This window comes from Protopterus annectens, chromosome 17.part0, assembly GCF_019279795.1.
Source record: "Protopterus annectens isolate FY-2018-M chromosome 17.part0, PAN1.0, whole genome shotgun sequence".
NCBI classification, from domain to species: domain Eukaryota; kingdom Metazoa; phylum Chordata; order Ceratodontiformes; family Protopteridae; genus Protopterus; species Protopterus annectens.
Window position 1 is genome coordinate 619,189,756 of NC_056751.1, and position 23,078 is coordinate 619,212,833.

General features: G+C 39.6%; 1 protein-coding gene across 1 annotated transcript in view; it reads right to left on the minus strand.

Moving 5' to 3' along the window:
• Nucleotides 1-3,336: 3,336 nt before the first annotated feature.
• LOC122791786 overlaps nt 3,337-23,078 on the minus strand; it is a 98,932-nt gene continuing 79,190 nt past the window's right edge. Inside the window, exon 3 of the mRNA XM_044059719.1 lies at nt 3,337-5,002. Coding sequence (XP_043915654.1) covers nt 4,048-5,001 — 954 coding nt within the window. The 5' untranslated portion in view covers nt 5,002 and the 3' untranslated portion in view covers nt 3,337-4,047. The remainder of the gene's footprint in view (nt 5,003-23,078) is intronic.

Here is a 23,078-nt window from a genome sequence, read left to right on the forward strand (position 1 = left end):
TGCAAAGCAGAAGTTGACTGATAACTTCCGGGAACCACATCATAAGACCCGATTGGAGCAGATACATCAGGGTCTTCTGAATAATGAGGATAAATTAAGAACTTTGAAAATGGGTAAATTAAGGCGAGATTATGAAGATTTTTCGAGGGGTAATATCTTCGTGTGGCCGAAGAATACCCCTCGATCCTCTAATCATACATGGAGGCCACAGGGACCCAGAGGGAGACCTATGAATGCAGAGGAGCAGCGCGGTCGTTTGACGTCTAATACAGAGACACTCACAGCAACAACAGTTCCGGTTGACGTTTTGGCGGGGAATCCGTTAATGGCTAATGAAAGAGTGGTAGCTATTGACAGCGAAATACGAGCTTCCCAATCTGCACAAACTTCAAATGTGATTACTGCTTGTGACTTAGCAGTCACGGGCAAAGAATCGGCGAATTTGGAAGGGCCGTTGAACACTGACTGTAATCAAAGTGATTCATTTAAGGGAGGGACATTGATTACATCTGTGACTCCCTTGACTAGTTTGCAAGATACTTTTAATGAGAGGGTAGAATCAGTGCCTGTTTCAGGGGACATGGGAGCGCGTCCTAAAGTGCTATTAGGACAGGATAATTTTTTGGGCATGTTGCCCATGAATGTCAAGAGGAAAGGTCCGTGGAAGCGGTCACGGAGCGACGACAGGGACTCGATGAACAAAAGGAGGACTTTGAATTGACTCCATGTTGTTTTATTCATGGTATTGTATTTAATCTATCTAAATATACACTAAATGCTGCCGAAATATATGTTTTGAATAGAGGAATGACATTTGTACCAAGTAAACCTTGTATGTATAGTGATATAGTGCTGGATTTAATGTTGTATTGCCGAAAGGTAATGTTGAATAAGATATATGGAGGGGCACAAGGTTCTAGTATGGGCCTCGAAACCCAGTAGCTATATTCCCCATTTTCACCAGCACTGAATTTATTTATTAACAAATGTGAGAGTGATTTGTGTAAGCTCTTGCAAGAAAAAGGGAAAAACTGTTTTTATAATTTAACTAATGAGCAAAGACAGGCCATAGAGAAACTTAGTAAAAATCAAGATCTGACGATAAGGATGGCAGACAAAGGAGGGGGAGTAGTTGTCTTGGACACTGACTGGTACAATAGGAAGACATCAGAACTGCTATCAGAAAGAGAGGTCTATCATATGATGAATCCAGTAGAAATTAAGAACATCATAAGTAAGGTACATGTACGTGTAGAATGGCTATTTGCTAACATGTATATAACACAGGACCTTAAAGACTTTTTTCATGTAGATAAACCAGTCATTCCAGTGTTCAAGGCTCTACCCAAAGTACACAAGTCACTGATTGACCCACCACTTAGACCTATAGTGTCGGGTAGGGGATGGGTCACTGAGAATTTATCTATATGGCTGGAATGCACACTTAGACCCTATGTTGATCTCATGGATAATGTTTTGAAGGATACAGCACACTTCCTAAGGATCTTGGGTGAGATGATTAGGGAAGGCAGACAGGAAGGGATTATGTTAGTAAGTTTAGATGCACATAGTTTATTCACAGTGATAGGTAATGAGTATGGAATATTGGCCTGTGTAGGGATTCTAAGGGACATGGGTGTTGCAGAGAGAGAACTTTTTCTCATAGAGGAGTCATTGAAATTAGTTCTGGAGAACAATGTTTTCTTGAGCAATGGCACAATGTATAGGCAAGCACAGGGGGTAGCTATGGGAACCCCCTGTGCTAACTCCTATGCTAATTTAGTTCTCTCTTATTGGGAAAAGCAACATGTATTAAATAACATTGACTGGAATCAACACATAGGGGTTTACCTACGATTTGTGGATGACATCTTTATTGCTTGGAAGGGAGGTGAACAAAGGCTGACCTCCTTTGTGGAATTTTTGCATTCCACTACCTCCTTCCTGAGATTTGATATAAAGAGCTCGTTTGTGGCCCTGGACTTTCTAGATGTTACTATTGAACTTACATCTGAAGGTTTTAGTTCAAAACTGTTTAGAAAAGAGAGTTGGAAGAATTCCTTACTCTCTTTTGATAGTATGCATCCTAGGTTCACCTTTTCCAACATAGTGGAAGGGCAGGTGGGCAGGATATCTAGACTTAGTTTGATGGATGACCAATTTGAGAAGGAGGTAGTGAATTTGAAGAAGTGTTTTCAGGATAGGGGATATAGACATGACTTAGTGGAAGCAGCAGCTATAAGAGGCAGTGATAATAGGAAAGGGAAATATAAGCCATGGCTTAGTATAGATACAAGGTCAGAAAGTAATGACAGCAGTCAAAATGGCTATAATAATAATGATAGGAACAAGGACATGAAACCTAGAGTGACTTTGACCTATGGGAGTAACATTCAAGGGGTATGTGACATCATTAAGAGAAATTGGAATATCATTACAAGTGATAGGAACCTGAGTGACATAGTAGAGGAAGCCCCACAGTTTAGTTATAAGAGGAACAAGAATCTGAAGGATATACTCTGTCGAGATAGGGGCAATAATGATGTCATATGCTTACCTAGGTCCCAGGGCACTGTGCCATGTGGTAGTTGTAAGGCCTGTGAATATATTAATAGGGAGACAGTTTTTATACATCCGTTAACAGGGAAGAGTTTTACATTTAAGGGGAAAGCTACCTGTAGGACCACTAATGTGGTATATATGGCAGGATGTACATCATGTCAAGGATATCATGTTGGCAAGACCAACAATATGTTAAAGACCATGGTCCTGCAACATTTAGGCTCCATTAGGAATTGTGATGAGCACAATGCACTATATAATCATGTTAAGGATCACCCAACACATAATTTTAAATTTAGGGTGATTGCTAATGTTTTTCTCAATAAGAGAGGTGGTGATATCAGGCTGAAAACAGAGGCTATAGAATCACAATGGATTTTAGATCTAACAGCCCATGTTAAACCAGGGCTGAATGATATGGTACCCCAGAAACCCACTCTCAAAAACAGGCGTGCTTTTTATTGAATTTTTATTTTTATTTTCATTTTTATTATTATTTCATTTTATTGAATACACATCAGCAGTAATATGTGCCTTTAATTATTAATTGAATAGTTTGATTTAGGACAACCCACAGAAAAAGGCGGGTTTTTTCTGAGTACTGATTGGTGCAAGTATTTTTTAAAAATGAGATGTTTGTAAGAGCACTTTTGTCTGATGAAGGGTTTAGCCAAAGCTCACTTTGTTGTTTTTTACTCTCAGTGTTTTAATAAATATTTATTGTGTTCGTACAGCAGCAGTTCCCAGTGATTTTCTTACTTTGTATACATCTTCATATATAACAGGCTCAACCATCTAATGTTGCTGACTGCAGTCAAATTAAAGATGCCTTCATTAACTTTATTCTTCAACATTCCATACCTGATTTGTGTCTGAAATATGCCAAAGTAGCTAGATGTATACTTTTTCAATTGTTCACTTTCCAGCATAAAGTGTGTCTGTTCCTCAGTTCATGCACCTATGTCAAGTTTTCAAAGATTCCCCCACACACGTCACACCCCTTACTTAAATGTACTGACACCACAGTCCCACAACCACAACCAAAGGGAAACCACTGTGACTGTACTACAGACTACTACATACAAATCAGCTATATAAAAATATAGATGAAGATATACAGATATGTTTGCATGTATAAAATTGCATGCATATATATAAGCCATATATATGGGTGTGAATGTTTGTGTATGTGTGTACATATGTGTGCATTGTGAGTTCCCTCTAAATGGTAGTGACTTAACTATACTGCAAAGACAACATTATATGTCCTGTATTAAATATAACACAGAGGTTCTGAATGCATATTTTTGCTTAAATTATTCATATTTTACTGTAGTAATCCAGTTTGTAATGCTGACATGTACAGAACTAGGTAATAGTGAAATAAAAGAGTTTGCCTAAAACATATTTTCCTTAATTTTCTTTGCCTCATTTGCTAGTCACAAGCTTATACAGTACATTATCGTGGGGTTGCTGGGAGATGGGTTATTTTAATTTGCTTTGATGAAGAACAGACTGGAAATGACTCTCAAGATCCTTAATTAGGTTATTCATCCACTCTTTCAGAGTCTCCCTAAAGGGGTGCATGAGAATTTGTACCACTACAGGATCATTTCCTGGGACTTTTGTGATTGCTCCAATTACATCATTCTTTATCTGTATGCTGTTGTCATCACCCTTTACAACCCTTGGTGCTACGTTTCTTTCCAGTTTTTGTAGCACTTCCTTAACTCTTCTTCGGTAGAATACAGCAGTGTCTATGAAGTCATGACTTTCTGCTTCCCCTAACTGAACCATTTCCTTGACAAGAACCAGATGGCAAAATGCAGCATTTGCCCAGTCATTTACAAGCTTGATGCTGTCTTTTTTATTGCATTGCAAAGCACTCAGAGTGACCTCAGTCACCTCTGTGCAGAAATCTTCCAAAAAGGCCTTCCATTCCTGGTGTGTATTTTTTCGTTGCTGTCTTCTCTGGTACTTCATAAAGTACTTGTCTAATGTATCGATGATAACATTTTTATCATTACCATAGATTGAGGTCTTCATGACATTTAGTTTTCCTGAACTGCGTTTATGAACAGAGAAACAGTAAACTACAAAACAGATTGACCCAGTCAATGCAGCCTTTTCCCAAGCCCCAAGTCTATAGGGTAATATTGTATTCAGTACAAAGACAGCAGAACATGCAAAGATACTCCTTGAAAAGAAAAATAAATAGTCCACATCACAAGATGTGTTTTGTTTCTCTTCAGGTTTGAAATCACTCTTCAAATATTCATCAAAATATTCATGAACTTGTATTTCAGGGCACAGAGTGTCTACTTTTAGATTTTCCTTTAGTATTCTTAAAACTCTAGGGTCTTCTTTAGCAAGAGGCGAGCGCACAGTTCTATTTTCACTTTGCTCAGAAACAGAAGTCTTCATATCGTTAATCGGCATACTGCAGAAATAATAAAAAAGAATGAGCCTATTTAGCAAGCAAATTTAGATTTGAATCACTTATTTATGAATACAATTAATATATGTCCCATGTTTCAGGACCAGTCATTTTGTATCTAGCCCAGAAATAATTTGTAGTAGAAGTTTTGCCACAATGAAAGTCCTGAATGTGCAAAAAAGAGCATACTTTGCTTTTAATAATTTCCTAGCATATGACTACTTTTTGATAAGGTAGAACAAAAGTTACTATTCCAGCTTTAATGGCACACTATACAGTAATTGTACTTCATTGTTGTGAGCCTGCTTAGAACTTTACCTATCCTATGAGATGCAGAACCCTTTATATTTTACAAAGTCTAAGCATAGTGAATAACACAAAGAAATGAAAAGAAATTGTACCAAAAAATTAAAGCTTGAGAAGTGTGATGATCATGCCCTGGCTCACCAATCAAGGAGCCTCAATCCTCACCACTAACACAAGGGAGGTTGTCCCATAGAAGAGGAAAGGATAACTAATACATAAAGTACAATTTCCCTTAAGTGCACACAGAGAACACAGTCAGTCTGGGGCTGGTTGCTCCCTTGCTCACCAGGTCCCCAATAAGACTCCCCACTGGCACAGCTATAGGGTCCAGGTCTCAGCCTACCTGGGCAAGCTAAAACCTCCAGTACCCTCTCTGTCCAACCAGTGCTTCGTGTCCCTGCCAAGTAGCTGACATAACACACACACTTTGATATAAGTATTTATACAACTTCACAGACACTCCTGGGAAAGGCTGACACAGATTCTCCAACTGTGCCCCTTTACCCAGACTATATGGTTGTAATTACTGCCACCATCCAGTTAATAATATCAGCTACTAAAAGGCCCTTAATAGGATGTCCAGTTATTACTGTGCAATATTATATCCAATGCTGGTATGACTAACAGTCAAGGCTTACTTTAGAGTGGCCTATTACAATAACCACTATAAACATGCAATGTACTCTAGAGCTTATCTCTACACAAATCAGCCACAGGTAGAAGGTTTTAAAAATATTTAATAATAAATAATTAAAACACAAGACAAAACTACTATACCACAGAGATATCTAAGAGTTCAGAGATCACACAGAAACTTAAAATAATACAGTAGTACAGGTCTGATTTCAAAGAAAAATACCAAATTAATCTTTATTAGCTTTAACTATTCCTACAAAAATTCATAGTGCTAAAACTTACATGTGAGCACAAGGCAGACTGCTGATAGGTTGGATATCCAGATCAAAATGCCTTTTTGGTCTCTTGTGAGAAATGTATTTAAACATTACTAACAAACATGTCTCTAAGGCCCTCCCAAAATGACATCATTTTTGACACTTAGGTTTTCCCAGTATTCATATCACATCATCTTAACACCTGGTCTGAGTTCTCAGGCCACAAACTGCATTATTTAGCAATCTAACACCTCCTCAAAAACTTACAACAATACAAGACATTTCACATGTATATGCTAGCAGAAACCAGAGCAATAAAGCACCTTCCACATCTAAATTCTAGTCATAAACTTTAGCCTTAAAACAATGGGCATGAAATCTTCATCCAGCTGCCCTACAGCCGAATTCTAACATGAAAGGGTACAACAGGCTTCACTGGGTCAATAGAGTGCAATGTTGTCACATATTTTGCAGTTCCACATTTCACAGTATTCTTTACACTCAAGAAACATGCCTGTATTTTACATTTATTATCAAGAAAACATGCCTGTATTTTACATTTATTTATATAGTTGATAGAATTATGTATCAACTTCTATTTGACTAGGCTGGCAGCCTTCGCCCATCTCTCCCCAATCGTCATATCTCTTCCACCCCTGGGGAACTTAAGCAAGTTTTTCAAGTGCCCCTTGAGAAACATCGCTTGAGAGTGTCAGGTCTATCTGGGTGTACCTCACCCCATTCTCTGTCTTGAGAGCCCATCTGCATTGGTATTGCTACTCCCACTGTGGTGCTGCACTAACATATCATATGCTTGCAACCCCAGACTCCATCTTAGCAACTTGGCATTTTGCTGACTGGCTCTGTTTAACATGTTAGAGGGTTGTGATCTGTCATCACAGTGAATTTTCTTCCATACAGATAAGGCTGACGTTTTTGTAGTGCCCACACTCTGCCTAGACATTCCTTTTCTACTGCTGCATAGCATTCCTCCCTGGGTTGGAGCCTACAACTGAGATAAACCACTGGGTGCTCTTCTCCCTCTGAAGAAATCTGGCTAAGTACAGACCCCACCCTATAGTTTGAAGCATCCACCTGCACAACAACTTTTTTGCTGTAGTTTGGACTTGCTAACACAGGGGATCCTCCCAAAGCTTCCTTAAGCTTCTGAAATGCCTGCTCACATGCTGGGGTCCACACCACCTTATTTGGCCAGTGCTTCCTTGTCCGGTCTGTGAGGGGAGCAGCTATGGTACTATAATTGGGAATTAACTTTCTGTAGTACTCTGCTGTCCCCAAGAATGCCCTCACCTGCTTTTTGGTAACAGGTGCAGGCCATGCCTGAATATCTTCCACTTTGGCAGGTCCTGGCCTTATCTTACCACTCCTCACTCTGTGTCCTAGGTAGGAGACCTCTGTCATTCCCACCTGACATTTGCTCAGCTTAATGGTCAACCCTGCCCTCTGTAGTCTGTGCAGCACCTCCCTGACATGCTGAAGGTGCTCTTGCCAGGAATGGCTGTAGATAGCAATATAATCCATGTAAGCAAGGGCAAACCCTCTTGCTCCTAATAGGATATTACCCAACAGCCTCTGGAAATTCGCTGTGGCATTCTTCATCCCAAAGGACATCTTTGTGAACTCATACAAGCCAAAAGGAGTCACAAAGGCTGACTTCTTTCTAACACTTGGAGTCATGGGCACCTGCCAGTAACCCTTGGTAAGATCAATGGTTGTAGGATACTTAGACCCACCCAGCTGCTCTAGGGTCTCATTTGTCCTAGGCATGGGGTGAGCATCTGCCTCTGTGTGATTATTTTATTTCCAGTAATCCACACAGAACATGTTGCTGCCATCCTTCTTTGGCATCAACACCACTGGTGAGGCTCAGGGACTGTTGGATTCTTGAATCATCCCTAGTTCCAACATCTCCTGTACTTCCTCCCTCAGAGTCTGTTTGACTCTCTCAGGCACCTATAAGGGGCTTGCCTGATAGGCCTTCGGGGTCCTGTATCCACCTGGTGCTGCACCTGGTGGGTGCTCCCTGATTTTCTGGTGAACATGCCCCCAAACTCCTGCAACACTGCTTGGATTTCTTGAACCTGGGTAGGAGATAGCTGCTGGGACATTGCTACCCCTTCCACTGAGGTGTCAGCCGAGCCTCACTGAGGAGATCAGTCCCCAGATCTCCCTCAGACTCTACTGCAATCCACTGCAAATACTCAGAACAAGGGCCTCCCTATCATGGTAATGTTTCATCATGTTAACATGGTACAATTTGTGCCCCTGCCATCTGCCTAGCACTTCCACCATGTAGTTAACATCTCTTACCTTTCTTGCCACCTTGTAGGGATCCTCCCAAGCTGCCTGCAACTTGTTGTGTCTGACAGGAATGAGAACCATTACCTGCTGCTTTACAGCATACTCTCTAGCTCGAGCATTCCTATCATACCACACCTTTTTCTGTTGTTGGGCTTCTGCCAGGTTCTCCTGGGCCAGGCCCATGAGTTCCCTGAGCCTTGTCCTGAGGTTCATGACATATGCCACAACAGACTCCTTGTGAGACTCACACTCACCTTCCCACTCATCTCAAATTAAATCTAGAGGTCCCCTCACCCTATGCCCATACAGCAATTCAAAGGGTAAAAAAAAATGTGGATTCCTGGGGAACCTTTCTGTAAGCAAACAACAGATGGGGAAACTATTTGTCCCACTCCTTCTTAAACTGATCAGCAAATGCCTGTAGCATGGACTTGATTGTAGAGTTTAACCTCTCAACAAGACCATTAGTGTGGGGATGGTAGGGGGTGGTCTTCATGTGCTTCACCCCACAGGACTTCCACAGACAAGCCAGCAGGTCTGACATAAAATTGGCACCTCTGTCAGACAGTATTTCCTTTGGAAAACCTACCCTGCTGAAAATCTCTAGCAAAGCATTTGCCACCTTGTCTGCCTCAATGGAGGACAAAGACACTGCCTCAGGGTATCGTGTAGCATAATCTACAATCAGTAGGATATACTTTTTCCCTGTGAAACTTGGAGTACTCAGAGGACCCACAATATCCATAGCTACCATCTGAAGTGGCTCCTTAATCACCTCATAGCATCAAAGGAGCTCTCACCTTGTCTCCTGCCTTGCCTACCTTTTGGCACTGCTCACAGGTCCTGCAGTACCCTGTTACATCTCTGGAAATTCCAGGCCAATAGAAGTTTTGCATAATACGCCTCTTTGTATGTTTTATGCCCATATGACCTGTAAAGGGAATATCATGGGCTATGGCTAAAAGCGCCAGACAGTAAGCTCTAGGCACTACCAACTGCTGTACTCTTTCACCTTCGAGCTCTCCCTCAGGGGTCCACTCTCTGTACAATAACCCTTTGTTCCAGTATACAGATCCCCCCTTCCCTTGAGAATCAGGTGCCTCCCTAGCTACCTGCCTCAGGCCTTGCAAGGAAGGGTCTGAGAGCTGAGCCTGTCTCAAGTCTCTCCTTGTAACCCTTCCCAGCTCCCCTTCCACAGGAAGTCTGGCATCCTCTGACAGCGGTGCCTTACTGTCAGCCTGGGTACAACTACTCACCTCTACCTTTGCAGTTACCCTGTCCAAGGGAACATCAGTACCCACAAGCAGCTGTGGCTCACATTCTGTCTCACTGCTACAGCATAGCTCACTCCCTGAAGTAACCTCCTCAGCAGTCCTGGCTGCAAGTATGCAATCTGTCTGGGTCTCCCCCAGGCTACCAGACCCACATGCTTGTCTCCTAGCCTCACTGTATGTAACTGCATAAGTACATAGTACTGCCTCATCCAAATCCTTCCCTCTCAGGACATCTGCAGGATGGTAGTTCCATACCCCTGTTGTCTCAAGACAACCCACTGTTGGCATTTTGTCTTTCCCACTTACTGGTTCCCTCACCTTTGGTTCCCCACCTTGACTCCGTGGACATCTGTATGCCACATGGCCCCACTGGTTGCATTCAAAACATTTAACCCTAGCTCCTGGATGTGTACCTGGACTAGTGGCTTCCCCTGCTACTGGTGGATTCTGTTGAGACAGGCTGTGCTGCCCAGCATGGGTTGCTTTAATCCCATGAGCAGTACTGGGAGTCCCTTTCCTCTGCAGGGCTGCCCTGCTTGCTAGGTATAGATCTCCCTTCTTCCCCAACTCCTCTGAAGAAGCACACTGTCTATCAGCTAACCAGATCCTCATGTCCTCAGGTAAAGTGCTAAGGACTTGTTCCCTCACTAAAAGGTCTGCCAGCCCTTCAGAAGTGGTGACCTGACATCCACTCACCCAGCTATGAAAATAATAAATAGGGTTGGGAGGGTGGCCTAATGGTTATGATGTTTGCCTTACAAACACAAGGTACAGGGTTTGAATCTCACAGAGGATAATTGGCTAGGCTTAAAATGGCTCAAAAGGGCAGTTAGCCTAGTATGAATCTATGAATAAGTGCTCAGTTCAGCAACATATTCACATACATTTTCACCTGCCTTGCATCTATGCTCACAAAACTTTTTCCTATACATTTCAGGTGTTAGCTTAAAATATTCTAATAAATGTCTTTTTACATCAGTATAATCAAAACAGTCAGTGTCATGCCTTTTCGCTAAAGAAGTTACAGCTTTACCATGGAGTAAGGGGGTCAGGAACCATACCCAGATCCCCTGGTCAACTTCATACTGTTTACATACCTGCTCAAACATATGAATGAAGCTATCAAAATTATCCCTCTCTTTAAACTGTGGAAGAAATTTACTGACCTTTTGTGCTTCTGGGGTCCAGTTACTCCCTTCCCCATTACCTCTATGACTCTGGCGAAGAGTCAGCATTTCCCTCTCATGCCTCCTCTGTCGTTCATTTTCCTCAGCTTGTAGACTCCTCATTTTCTCGTCTGCTTCTAGTTCCATACGCCTGGCTGCCAACTCAAGTCTCTTTAGCTCCAGCTGGATTTTTAAGTCCACTGCAGAAAGGTTGAGCTGTCCATTCCCCGAGGATATTGTATCTCCACTGTCAGTCTGATTGTCCTACAGGCTGCTGTTTTCTGATGCATCTGTAACCAAGGCTGCAATCAGGTCTGCATTAGTCAGGTTTCCACACAAAAGTCCCCTAGCCTGACACATTTCCACCAGCTGGGTCCTTGTCAGCTTTCCATACTCTTCCGCTGACATGCTGCCTGCTCACCCTGACTAACACTAAGCTAACAAAAGAAATAAAACAATTGTGATCTGAACTCTGAGTATACAATGCATGGCTGTTTTAGAGTGCAAAACACTTTTAGAGATCACTGTACATAAGCTACAGGAATTCGCTCTACCCACACTGCTACAAGCCAATTAGTATGTGAAGTAGATCCCACAACTGTTAAACCACTTGTAACAACCGTGCCCTGGCCCAGCAATCAAGGAGCCTCAATCCTTACCACTAACACCAGGGAAGTCGTCTCATAGAAGAGGAAAGGATAACTAATACAAACAGTAAAGTACAATTTCCCTTAAGTGCACACAGAGAACACAGTCAGTCTGGGGCTGCTTGCTCCCTTACTCACCAGGTCCTCAATAGGACTCCCTACTGGCACAGCTATAGGGTCCAGTTCTCAGCCTAACTGGGCAAGCTAAAACCTCCAATACCCTCTCTGTCCAACCAGTGATTCGTGTCCCTGCCAAGTAGCTGACACAACACACACACACACACACACTTTGAGATAAATATTTATACAACTTCACAAACACTCCTGGAAAAGGCTGACACAGATTCTCCAACTGTGCCCCTTTACCCAGACTATATGGCAGTAATTACTGCCACCAACAAGTTAATAATATCAGCTACTAAAAGGCCCTTAAAAGGGTGTCCAATTATTTCTGTGCAATATTAACATCCAATGGTAGTATGACTAACAGTCAAGGCTTACTTTAGAGTGGCATATTACAACAGCCTCTATAAATATGCAATGTACTCTAGAGCTTATCTCTACACAAATCAACCACAGGTAGAAGGTTTTAAAAATATTTAATAATAAATAATTAAAACACAGGACAAAACTACTACACCACAGAGATATCTAAGAGTTCAGAGATCACACATCAACTTAAAATATTACAGTAGGACAGGTCTGATTTCAAAGAAAACTACCAAATTAATCTTTAGCTTTAACTATTCCTACAAGAATTCACAGTGCTAAAACTTACATGTGAGCACAAGGCAGAGTGCTGATAAGATGGATATCTAGATCAAAATGCCATCTTGGTCTCTTGTGAAAAATAGTATTTAAACATTACTAACAAACATGTCTCTAAGGCCCTCCCAAAATTACATCATTTTTGACACTTAGGTTTTCCCAGTATTCATATTGCATCATCTTAAAACCTGGTCTGAGTTCTCAGGCCACAAACTGCATAATTTAGCAATCTAACACCTCCTCAGAAACTTACAACAATACAAGACATTACGTATGTATATGCTAGCAGAAACCAGAGCAATAAAGCACCTTCCACATCTAAATTCTAGTCATAACTTTTAGCCTTAAAACAATGGGCATGAAATCTTCATCCAGCCACCCTAGAGACGAATTCTAACATGAAAGGGTACAACATGTTTCACTTGTCCAGTAGAGTGCAATGTTGTCACATATTTTGCAGTTCACATTACACAGTATTATTTACACTCAAGAAACATGCCTGTATTTTACATTTATTATCAAGAAAACATGCCTGTATTTTACATTTATTTATACAGTTGATAGAAATATGTATCAAATTCTATTTGAATAGGCTGTCAGCCTTCACACAACAAAATGATAGTCCCAACAGATCAACAGCACACTCACCTTTAGTGCTGAACAATCAGATGTCTGTTAGTTTTCTTCCCAACCTGGATGACTGGATTAGTTCTTCACTCTTAAAACTACAGTATAGTATAATGGTGTGCTGCAAGCATGTGTGTGCTATGCTTCAGATGAGATGTTAAACAACATGGATGTTAAATATCCCATGACAGCTATTGGAAAAAAAAAGATTAGGGTACTTCCCCAGTACCCTGGTCAAATTTCAGCCAGTCATTATGAATATCACTTTGTGTCTTCTATGAAGAGACTGTTGGCCTAGAGGGTAGAACCTTTTCATCAATGGATATAGTAAATAATAAAAAAAACAAATGCTGTTCATATTACAAAACTGACAAAATTCCTGGAATAATGCACCATGTCAGAACTAATAAGGTCATACCTACGTAGAAAACCGAAAAGCCATGATGTTCATAGGTTCTTAGGTGTTTATTAGGCTAATGACAAATGGGTCTTTTTAAGCTTAACCATGCATCCCAAATTTCTGACAAGTTCTGGTACCCTTGATAAGTCTAAGCAGGGGCTTGGGAAATAAAACATTTAAAAGCAGGGGCCGGGGAAATGAACTATTTACAGGCTGCCTGTCTCCATTAGAGACATAGGTGCCAGACCAGGGATACATTTCTTGTTTCTCATCTAATTGTCCAAGTTAGACTTGACTTGGGTAAGGGAGGAACTCTGCTTCCCATGGATGGGAGCCTGTATGATAGAATGGGTAGTCTCTGGGACAAATACCTGTCTCTTCAGCAGGTGCTGTTTATAACACAAGGAAGGTTTACGTCTTTAGAATGGGTAATTCTGGCGCTGTTTGTTTTTCAGATATGCAGGAGGTCCATCAGAGCTGGGTCTGACAATGTCTTGTATGTCAGACATAAATCTCCCCTCAACAGTCTGTAGGAAAAATAATATAGGGATAGGGCCTTGGGGTGGTCTGCATAGGGCCTGTTACTTACACCCTGTATTCTTTTAGTAAGAAACCTTTGTGAATATTCCAGTTGTTTGATATGCCTGGTTACGTACACACCAAATGGGTCATTGTACTGAATGATAGGTCTGGTGAATGCCAAATACAATGAAACAATGACTTTCTTGGACCTAGATGTGCTAAAGTACTGATGAATGCTTCAGTTCTGGAGTACAGTTTCTGAAAGATGTTCATGATGTATCTTAACTTCATGCAATGCAATTTTTCTGGAGTGTCTCTCTCCCAGACTTTACAGAAAATGGAGTTGCTACAAGAACACAGAAAGATGGACAATATAAACCTATAGATTGTCCATCAGCCCTCAGCTTCTTATAAAATAAAATGAAATGTACATTCAGTATAGTGGAAAATAAGACTTTAGGTAGGCTAGGCACAAGGACAATGAAACCATGGGAATATGTAGAACTAAAATGATCAGACTGGGAGATTACATTCTGCTGGTTACCTGGTCACTCATCATCTGTGGCAGATTCAGAAGCCACAGTTTTTCATTATGATGAGAAATTTATTTATTATTTATTTATTTTACATTTGTTAACCGGGATAGTCCGACTGGATACATTTCCTTTTTCAGCGGAGGCCCGGGGAGAAAAGCTCCAACAGAGTTACAATGACAATTTGAAATTTAGTTCTACGGCAGATGCTTATAACTGTCAAAGATTAAGATGGGTAAGAAAACCATGATATTTAAGCCTCACAAGGGTGGTCTTGATAGGTGTGTATCCAGCCATGGTAAAATGCTACTTAAACTCATAAAAGATTAATTTATGTATTTTTGAGTGAAAGTAGTAATAGCAATGCAGATTTAAAACTATTATAGAGTGTGATCATTCTAGCTTAAGTAAAGATGGAAGTAGAAGTATACCTACAATAAGAAGGACAGTGCAAAATTGAAGTTGGTGTGGGGAATGGTAAAGGTCCAGAGACCAAACACAAATTGATACAATCCCTGAAAGCATGGTGGAATTCTCCCAGAAAGAAGAAAACCAGTAAACTCTACAGTGGGCCCAACTTTCACCTGACAATCCTATACCAATATAAAGTACATCAAATTATTAATAGGAGAAAACAAACATTGCTTTCATTACGCAAAGCATATAGAAACACATGGAAGTGTTTTAGGATAGGTACTGCTTATTTGGTAAACAGGATGCTATTTTCCTCATATATGCAATGGGCTGTGAGGACTGTTATTTTATTTTATTTTTTTTTGCTACAATTAAATAGTTGATATAAGTGCAGAATACTTTGTTGAATGGTATTACTGCTTCTTAGGTTTAATTATTATGTCACTGGCTAACAGGTAAGCCAGCTAAATTTAAAGATAAGCATTATGGATTAATTACACTTTGAGCAGTGCAAAGGATAATAATTTGACATACTGTTGAGCATGCTGCTTGTATGCTGTTGTCTACAGGTCATGTGATTGTTCATAGTGTGGTCAGATCAGTTGTACAGTTAGTGTCATTTTCACAACTGTGCGATTGATTATGTAGGCCTGTCCCAAGCATGAGTACTTTATATAAACACTCATGCATGCTTTATCCTTTTGGATTGCATTGTGTTAACTTCACTGCACTATTTTTTACAGTACGGATATTTTGTGCTCCTTTCTGTTGTGTCAGTTATGTTTATTTGTACTGTTTACTCTGAAATGTTATTTATACATTCCAGTATATCTCTGAAGTATACACATCTGAAGTATATGCCATGTATATAGCCATTAACTCTACTAATTTATATCATATGATGTTTAATGTATACTTTTTATTTAACTATTGTCAGTGGTTATTTTGTTAGGGCAGTTTTAAATTGCATGCTACAATGTCTCAAAGATGTACTTAATTTAGTTTAACTGCATGGGGTGTAATTCTTTTAGGGTGTTTCTTTTCTAGTCTCCATTGAAAAATGGGTCTGCTATTTGAAAGTGGAGAGATCGATAAAATAAACCTAGAGATAGTCCATCAGCCCTCAGTTTCATGTAACTGGGTTGGTGATCAATTACATTTATTCCCAATTATCAACAGACCTAGTACTTTCTTTTTGTACCACAACATTGTTAAATGTCTGCTGTTCTCTAAACTAGTCATTTCATCTCTTTCATCAGGTACCCTGCCATAGGAAGACAGTGACATAGAAACAGGACCAGGCAAGTGATCACGAGAACCATAAGATGCCTAGCCATATGCACTTCCAATGCCATCATTTTAAAGATGGTATCTGTTCATTATTATCTCCACCCATCAATCTGTTTTGACCTATAAGAGATGTTAAAGTGATATCTGCCATTATGCAAATTCATTTCCTGATCCCCTACTCTTACTCACTATTCAAGAGAAGAATAGCTGTATCCACCAGGAACTTTTTGATTGCTTCCCTCATTTCACTTATCCTTCTAATAAAGGTAAGGGCATTAGCTGAATCTGTTATTTTGAGTACCAAAAGATACGTACTTTATTGTCACTCATCTGATCTTGCTTTAGTATTCCACATTGTTCATCTCAGAAATAACCCTTCGCAGTGTAAGTTTAAACACTTCTCTCACTCTTCAGCTCTGCGGCCTAGTTAGCTACTGTCAAGGTTGTTACTTCAGGAAATCCTGTGAATGGTATGAAATCTAGTTCCTGTCATTCACCTCGCCTTCCTTGGTTCACCAGCTGAAAAGCAAAAATAAAATCACTCTCAGAATATCTTTTTCAGTGCACTGTGGAATACAAGATCACAGGTCTAACACTAGGCCCTGCACTTTTGAACAAAGTAGTTCTAATGCAGAGCACATCCCAGCCATCTCCATGCTTACATTTTAGGCCTACACCTTGGTGGAGATTTGTCTAATGCATCATTTGAGGCACTCCCAACAGTCAGCAAAGCATATTTAACTTGATAAACCAGCTTGCATATTTAACTTGGTAAACCAGCTTGAGTGCAGAGCCATTTCCCTAAAGAAAACCATTTCCCTTTGCATTACATTTATAAAACTACAATGAAAATGATTCAGTGTATACCAATATTCAAATCCAATGATCTTTTTTCTTTCTTTCTTTCTTTCTTTCTTTCTTTCTTTCTTTCTTTTTACGTTACATCTCACCTTCATCAATCCTTTTCCTTCACATTGTGCATATCTGCATATGACTAAGCTGAAACACTGTCCATTACTACTACTTCTTCTCAGTTGGGAAGTTTATAATATTAGCCATCCCCTTCTCCATCACAAAGCAAGGCTTTCTTACTTGTCCAGTCTAACCTTTGACCTGCATTCACGTAGGACTAAAGTAATAGCATAAATATCCCAAAGGATTCTTTCCCTCGGTAAGCTCAATTTCCAACCCATCCACTCATTTAAGATATTTAGACTGCAACATAAAGTTGTTGTTAGTTACAAAATATATTTTTCAGTGGATAGCACATTTGTTATTCTAAACTGCAAACATGGACAACATTAATATGACATAATCAAGCCAGTTGTCTTCACATAGGGATTAAACTAAGGATAATGTTTTCAATGATGGTAGCACTTCATTTTCATTAATTAATTTATTCTCAGATGGCAATCAAATAGTCAGGATGGTGGATTAGAGTCCTATGTCTGAAACCTATGCTGAACTGTTTCTATATAATTTCCTTATAAGGCGCTGTTAGTAACAACTTTTAACAGGTCACAAAATGTCTAAACTAGTGTATCTTACCTTTTATGTAGTTATTAGCTCATTGTCTGTCTCAAAGGAATGCATTTCTTTCCCTTGTAGATAAAGCCTTGAAAATATTTGTTAGACTTTTGAACAAGATCAGGCATTATACAGACAGGATGGTACACCCTCTCCATCAAGCTCTGGTTTTGATAGTGTGAGTTACTTCTCACTACTTTTACATTTACTTCAGAGGGTCTTGTAGACCCACTGGTCTCCTCCTATGCTGGCAAATCTTCTAGTAAAATGGTGGTTTACACCCTTCTGGCATCACAGTTAATGCTCAATAAATGTGTTACATTATTTCCTGTCGGCAAAGAGCTCATCTTCTTATTTAATTGCTTTTCTCAGGAGAAATACTTTGTACCTCAAGATTCTGAATTCAGCCATGTAATCATTCAAGTGACAGATTAAAAAGATCAAAATTTTTCACTAGGACAAGTAAGTTTACTTTTCATATCACTTTGGATACATTATGATATGTCTTGGTGAGATTTTTTACATCAAATGAGAGCTCAAGCTGCCTCTTTACTAAGGCAGACCATAAAGGCCTAGACTCTGGTTTTCCAATGTGTATATCCCCCATTTTAACACAGGCCTTTAATTCTCAGTAAGCAATCTTCTTCAGTATGAGCACAGTGCAGGTTAGATAGAACTAAACATTTCCTTCAAACTCCTTTTTCTTCTAGGCACCCCACAAGTATCTTTCTGTTTTCACTCTTTAATCAAATTATCTAACTTTTAGTCTCCTCTATCTCTGTATGCACGGTTATCCTGAATACTATCCCAGAGAAGGATGGAACATCTTTATTATCACTGCTCATATCCTTGTGCTTCACATCAAGCCACACATTATCACACTAGCTTAGCTGCTATAAGATAAAGTCACAAACACCATCCTTTTGGTTTTTAACAGATATGCTTTGTGAAATTGTTGCCTTTCCTGATATTTTGTTATACTTCAAAACACTGAGCCTGGCTATTTCTTTTGCTGTTCCCTAGGCATGACAATTGTGAGACTCAGTTAGTGACTCACGCTGCTGGCAGGATTGTTGATGAATAGCATTAAGCTTACTTTAAGAGCTTGACCATGATGTTGTTAATGGAAAGGCAGCACACCAAGTCTGCACCCTGCACCATAGTATTAGCATGAAGAAATGTATAAAGGCTTTATCCTCTGCTTTCCTGACTGTGGAACTGGGTACACAGTCTAGAGCACCGCTGTATCACTGCTGATGCCAGGGACTTTATGTGGTTGTGGTGGCAGGTTTGCCTGTACCATAAGCAACTTCATTTCCTAAAGGTTTTCAAGCATGCAAATGAGTTTTTAAATCAGTACTGCAGCTGTTGTACGGGAAGGGTATCAGTGCAGTCCCAAGCACTAATTCAACTGTAGGTGTCTGTTTCAGGTTTGATCCCATGAAGGGTATGTTTTGCCTCTCTTTCTTTTCAATATATTTTTTTTTTTAATATGATATGCTGTGGCTTAGATTTGTAGATTATCTCATGTTTTTATTTATTTAAACAAGAGAAAATAATGACATGCACTATTAATTTATTTGGTCTCCTGCTTACCCTGTGACACAATCAAGGTAACTATCAGGGGATTTTTATTTTCCAGCCTTATAGTCGTTCCCTTTTGTATGTTGTGTATGCACTCCAGGGTAGGCATATAAATACATGTAGTATGGGGCAATTGACCACCATTGCGAGTGACGTAGCCCTCTCAGCCAACCCCTCCGTGAGCAGACTGCTACCACTTGATCTCCAATCACCACTGTGGATGGATTAGCAGGAGCTACACCCTGTGGTAAACCACTAAAAGGAGTGAAGTCAGCATAGCTTATGCATTTGTTTCTCTTCTAAATTGGTTCCTCCCATGCCCGGGCCACTAAGAGAACATGGGTCAAGTCAGTCATAAGCAGGGGATCCATCTTTGTCTGCTATTTAGCCTGTTGTGACAGTTTAGAGATTTGATGATTGCATATTTGTGTTTGATGACAATTCTGTCTTTTTTGGCCGCAAGATACAGTAATTGCAGGAGTATGTGCTGAATATGAAGTAAACGGAATGAATATCAGCACCTCCAAATCAAAAGTCATGGCTTGTGTCAAAAACAGTGGATTGCTGCCTGCAGGTAAGATGAGAAACAATTCCCACACTTGAAGGATTTTTTTTTTATTGTATTTATTTTAGTTTGATAATCTAGTAAGGTCAACAAACCCTTTCCAGCCATGACACTGGTACCAGGGTGCAAGAAAGAAACAGCAAGTTATACATAGCATAAAGAATACACAGAGTTGTGCACAATGCAATAACAAAGTAGATAAAATACATATCAGTGTTATTTACAATTAGAAAATGCAAGTAATATTATTATTATTATTATTATTATTATTATTATTATTATTATTATTATTTTACAGTATATACAGTTAAGGTATGTATTCAACTAGTGGTGAGTTTTTTAAAAGTATGTATTTACATGGAAGAGGTGACCTCAGCATGAACTACAAGGACTAGCCATTGCCATGGAAACAAGAGCATTTGGTATCCTTAAACAGCTGTTCCTTTAGTTTGTTTCTAAATAACTGGTGTCTCTTGCTGCCTCACTTATGCAAGCAGCTGATTCCAAACAGCTGGACCTAGCCTAGCTCCTTCTTTGGTGAAAGTTTGAAAAGAAGACCAAATGAGGTTAATGTTATCTTCTCTGCTGTCTCTAATTGTGTAGTTAGGCTGTTTGATTTGTAATTTTTAGTTTTATTTTTTTATGGGGGGGCGTGGGGTGGCATTGTCACATTCTTAACAGCTTGTAGATTTGACAGCTAATTAGAACTGTGGTTCTGTTATTTACAGGTAGCCAGTTGCACAGCTGTAGAAGTAAGCTGTGATTCATTTGGGGTTCTGCAAGAAGAACATATCGGCAGATTTTGTTTATAGTGGTTTGTATTTTACGTGTTTGAGCTGGAATTTAAGGTTACAAGAGGATTCATATATTTGATTTTATGGATAAGCACATTTTTAGCTAAGGCATTATGAGCTGTAGAGGTGAGGATTTAAGACATTATGTAGCATAGTTTTAGTTGGTGAAGTGTTTTGATAATAATATTGTCAGTTTGCTTGGTCAGTGAAAGAGCAGAATACAAGGTGATCCCTAGCTACTTCTGTTCTGTTATTAGTGGTAGTGATTTGCTGTCTGCATCAGTAATAATAAGATATGGGGATTTAGGAAGTGTTTGTGGTGTGACAAATATCATTTATTTATTTTATTTTACATTTGCTGCGGTAGCGTTGTCATCTCACAGTAAGACATTGTCCTATTCGATTCTCAACTAGAGCATCTTCTGTGTGGAGACATGCGTGAATGGGCGTACCTTCGTTCAAGGTTGTGCGTCAGGGCCGGCAACTCGGCACGTAAAAATTGACTGCCAATCATTAGCGGACTGGAGTTCTGCTGTGGCGACCCCTAACCGGGAAAAGCGAAAGACACAACAACAACATTTGTTAACCGGGCGAGTCTAACTGGATATATGTCCTTTTTCAGTAGAGGCCCAGGGAGAAAAGCTCCAATAGTAGCACAATGCATTTATAGAAAAAAAAACAGTCTGATATTAGACTTCAGGGGATGTGTGAATGCTTATTGGCTGTGGGGAAAACTAGAAGTTCTTAAGGACATGTGGGATATACGAGCGAGCGATTCTGCTACAAATAGAGCTGATATTTTCATGAAGGTGGGATTCAGTTTTGAGAGATTAGATCTGAATTTTATATTTATGTTGAGAAGAGTTATTTTAACTTCTTTAACAGTGAATTTCCACAGTGAACTGCCTAAACTATAGTGTTGGCCAGTAACCTGCTAAGGTGTATAGTTGGGTGGACTGAATTTGGGAATCATGTGTTATATTGTCAATCAATGGGGGGAGGGTAAGAACATGGCTGTAGTCTTTGGTTAGGTCATTAATCGTGTCTATTAAGGAAGGTATGTAATCTTTACTAAAGTCGAGGCTTCCTGTTGTATTACTGGCTAATGGTGTGGAGTCAGTGATACTGCCTGTTAAAGATTTTGGCTCTTTTCAGAAGAGTTTTGGAATGGTGGCTACTAAGGTCTGTTTGCCTAAAGCAATTCTGGCCCATTTCTTGAGGTGGTGGACTCTTTCATGTAGTTGGCCATTTGAGGGTAGATGTTTCCATTCATTCTAGGCTGAGTTCCTGAATTTAAGAGGTTGTTTTAGTTAGTGTGAATGCCAAGGAGATTTCTTCTCCCTTATCCTCCTTTTTACAAATGGGAATAAGGAGTTTTAATTTTGGCTCAAAGTTTCCAAGAAGTGGACAAAGGTTTTGGTTGGACCTATGCAACTGTAAGGATTGGACCAATGAATGGTTTATGCATTCCCATTTAACAGTTGTTTAGTTTCTAGGAATGGTCAGCAAGAGATTGTATAAGCTAGTTTCTTTAGTGCTTTAATGCACAAAGAGGTGGGTAGTGATCAAACAGAGTAATAGGTAGTATTATGGCTTTTTGCAATTAATTTTTAAGGTGGTTATAAAGATGTTGAGAATAGAGTTATTGCTTTTCAGCTAATCGGGTCTTGTAGGTTCTTTGACTTGTTCAAAACTGTGGAACAAGAGAATTTTGTTAATTGGGTGTTTGGGAGCAATACAGATATTAATATTAAAGTTGTTAATTACTATTGTGTTCCTTGGTACCCCATTAACAAATATGGCCTGTTTTAATTGCTGTAATATTATTAATGAAAATGGGTGAGAAGTAAGCTACATACAAATTCAAGTTGGTATATCCATCAAATGCAAGACACATTGATATCCAATTATATTTTGATTTACTACAAGCAAAGCAAGGTTTATCTTATTGATAGTAGCTGATAGATTATTGCTATTAAGTATTGCTACCCTGTAATTTTGTGTGGGACCCTGTCTATTGCCTAAGTATATGGTACAGTTAGACTTAAAGTGCTGGCAAGGACAATGGTTGACCTTTAGTCAAGTTTCTGCTATTCCCATAATGTGTGGTTTTAGATAGCAAAGCCAGGCTTCGAGGGCTGACAATTTGTTGTTTAGGTTATTAACGTTAAGGCAAATAATTTTTAGGAATTTTTTTTTGATTGCTGTAAGGAAATGGGAATAAAACAAAGCTGACTATAGTGAGATCAAACTATGTCCTGTATGAAAACAGTCAGTATTGCAGTCAGTATCAGCAAAAGGTAAGTAAAATGCTTTATAGACTAGGGAACAGCAATAGCAGTTGCAGTGTTAAAAGCAAACAGAAAAATATGGAGAGTATTAATAAGAAAGATAGGCAAGATAATATCAGCAAGAGGCAGAAAAGGACAATGCAGAAAATATCAGTA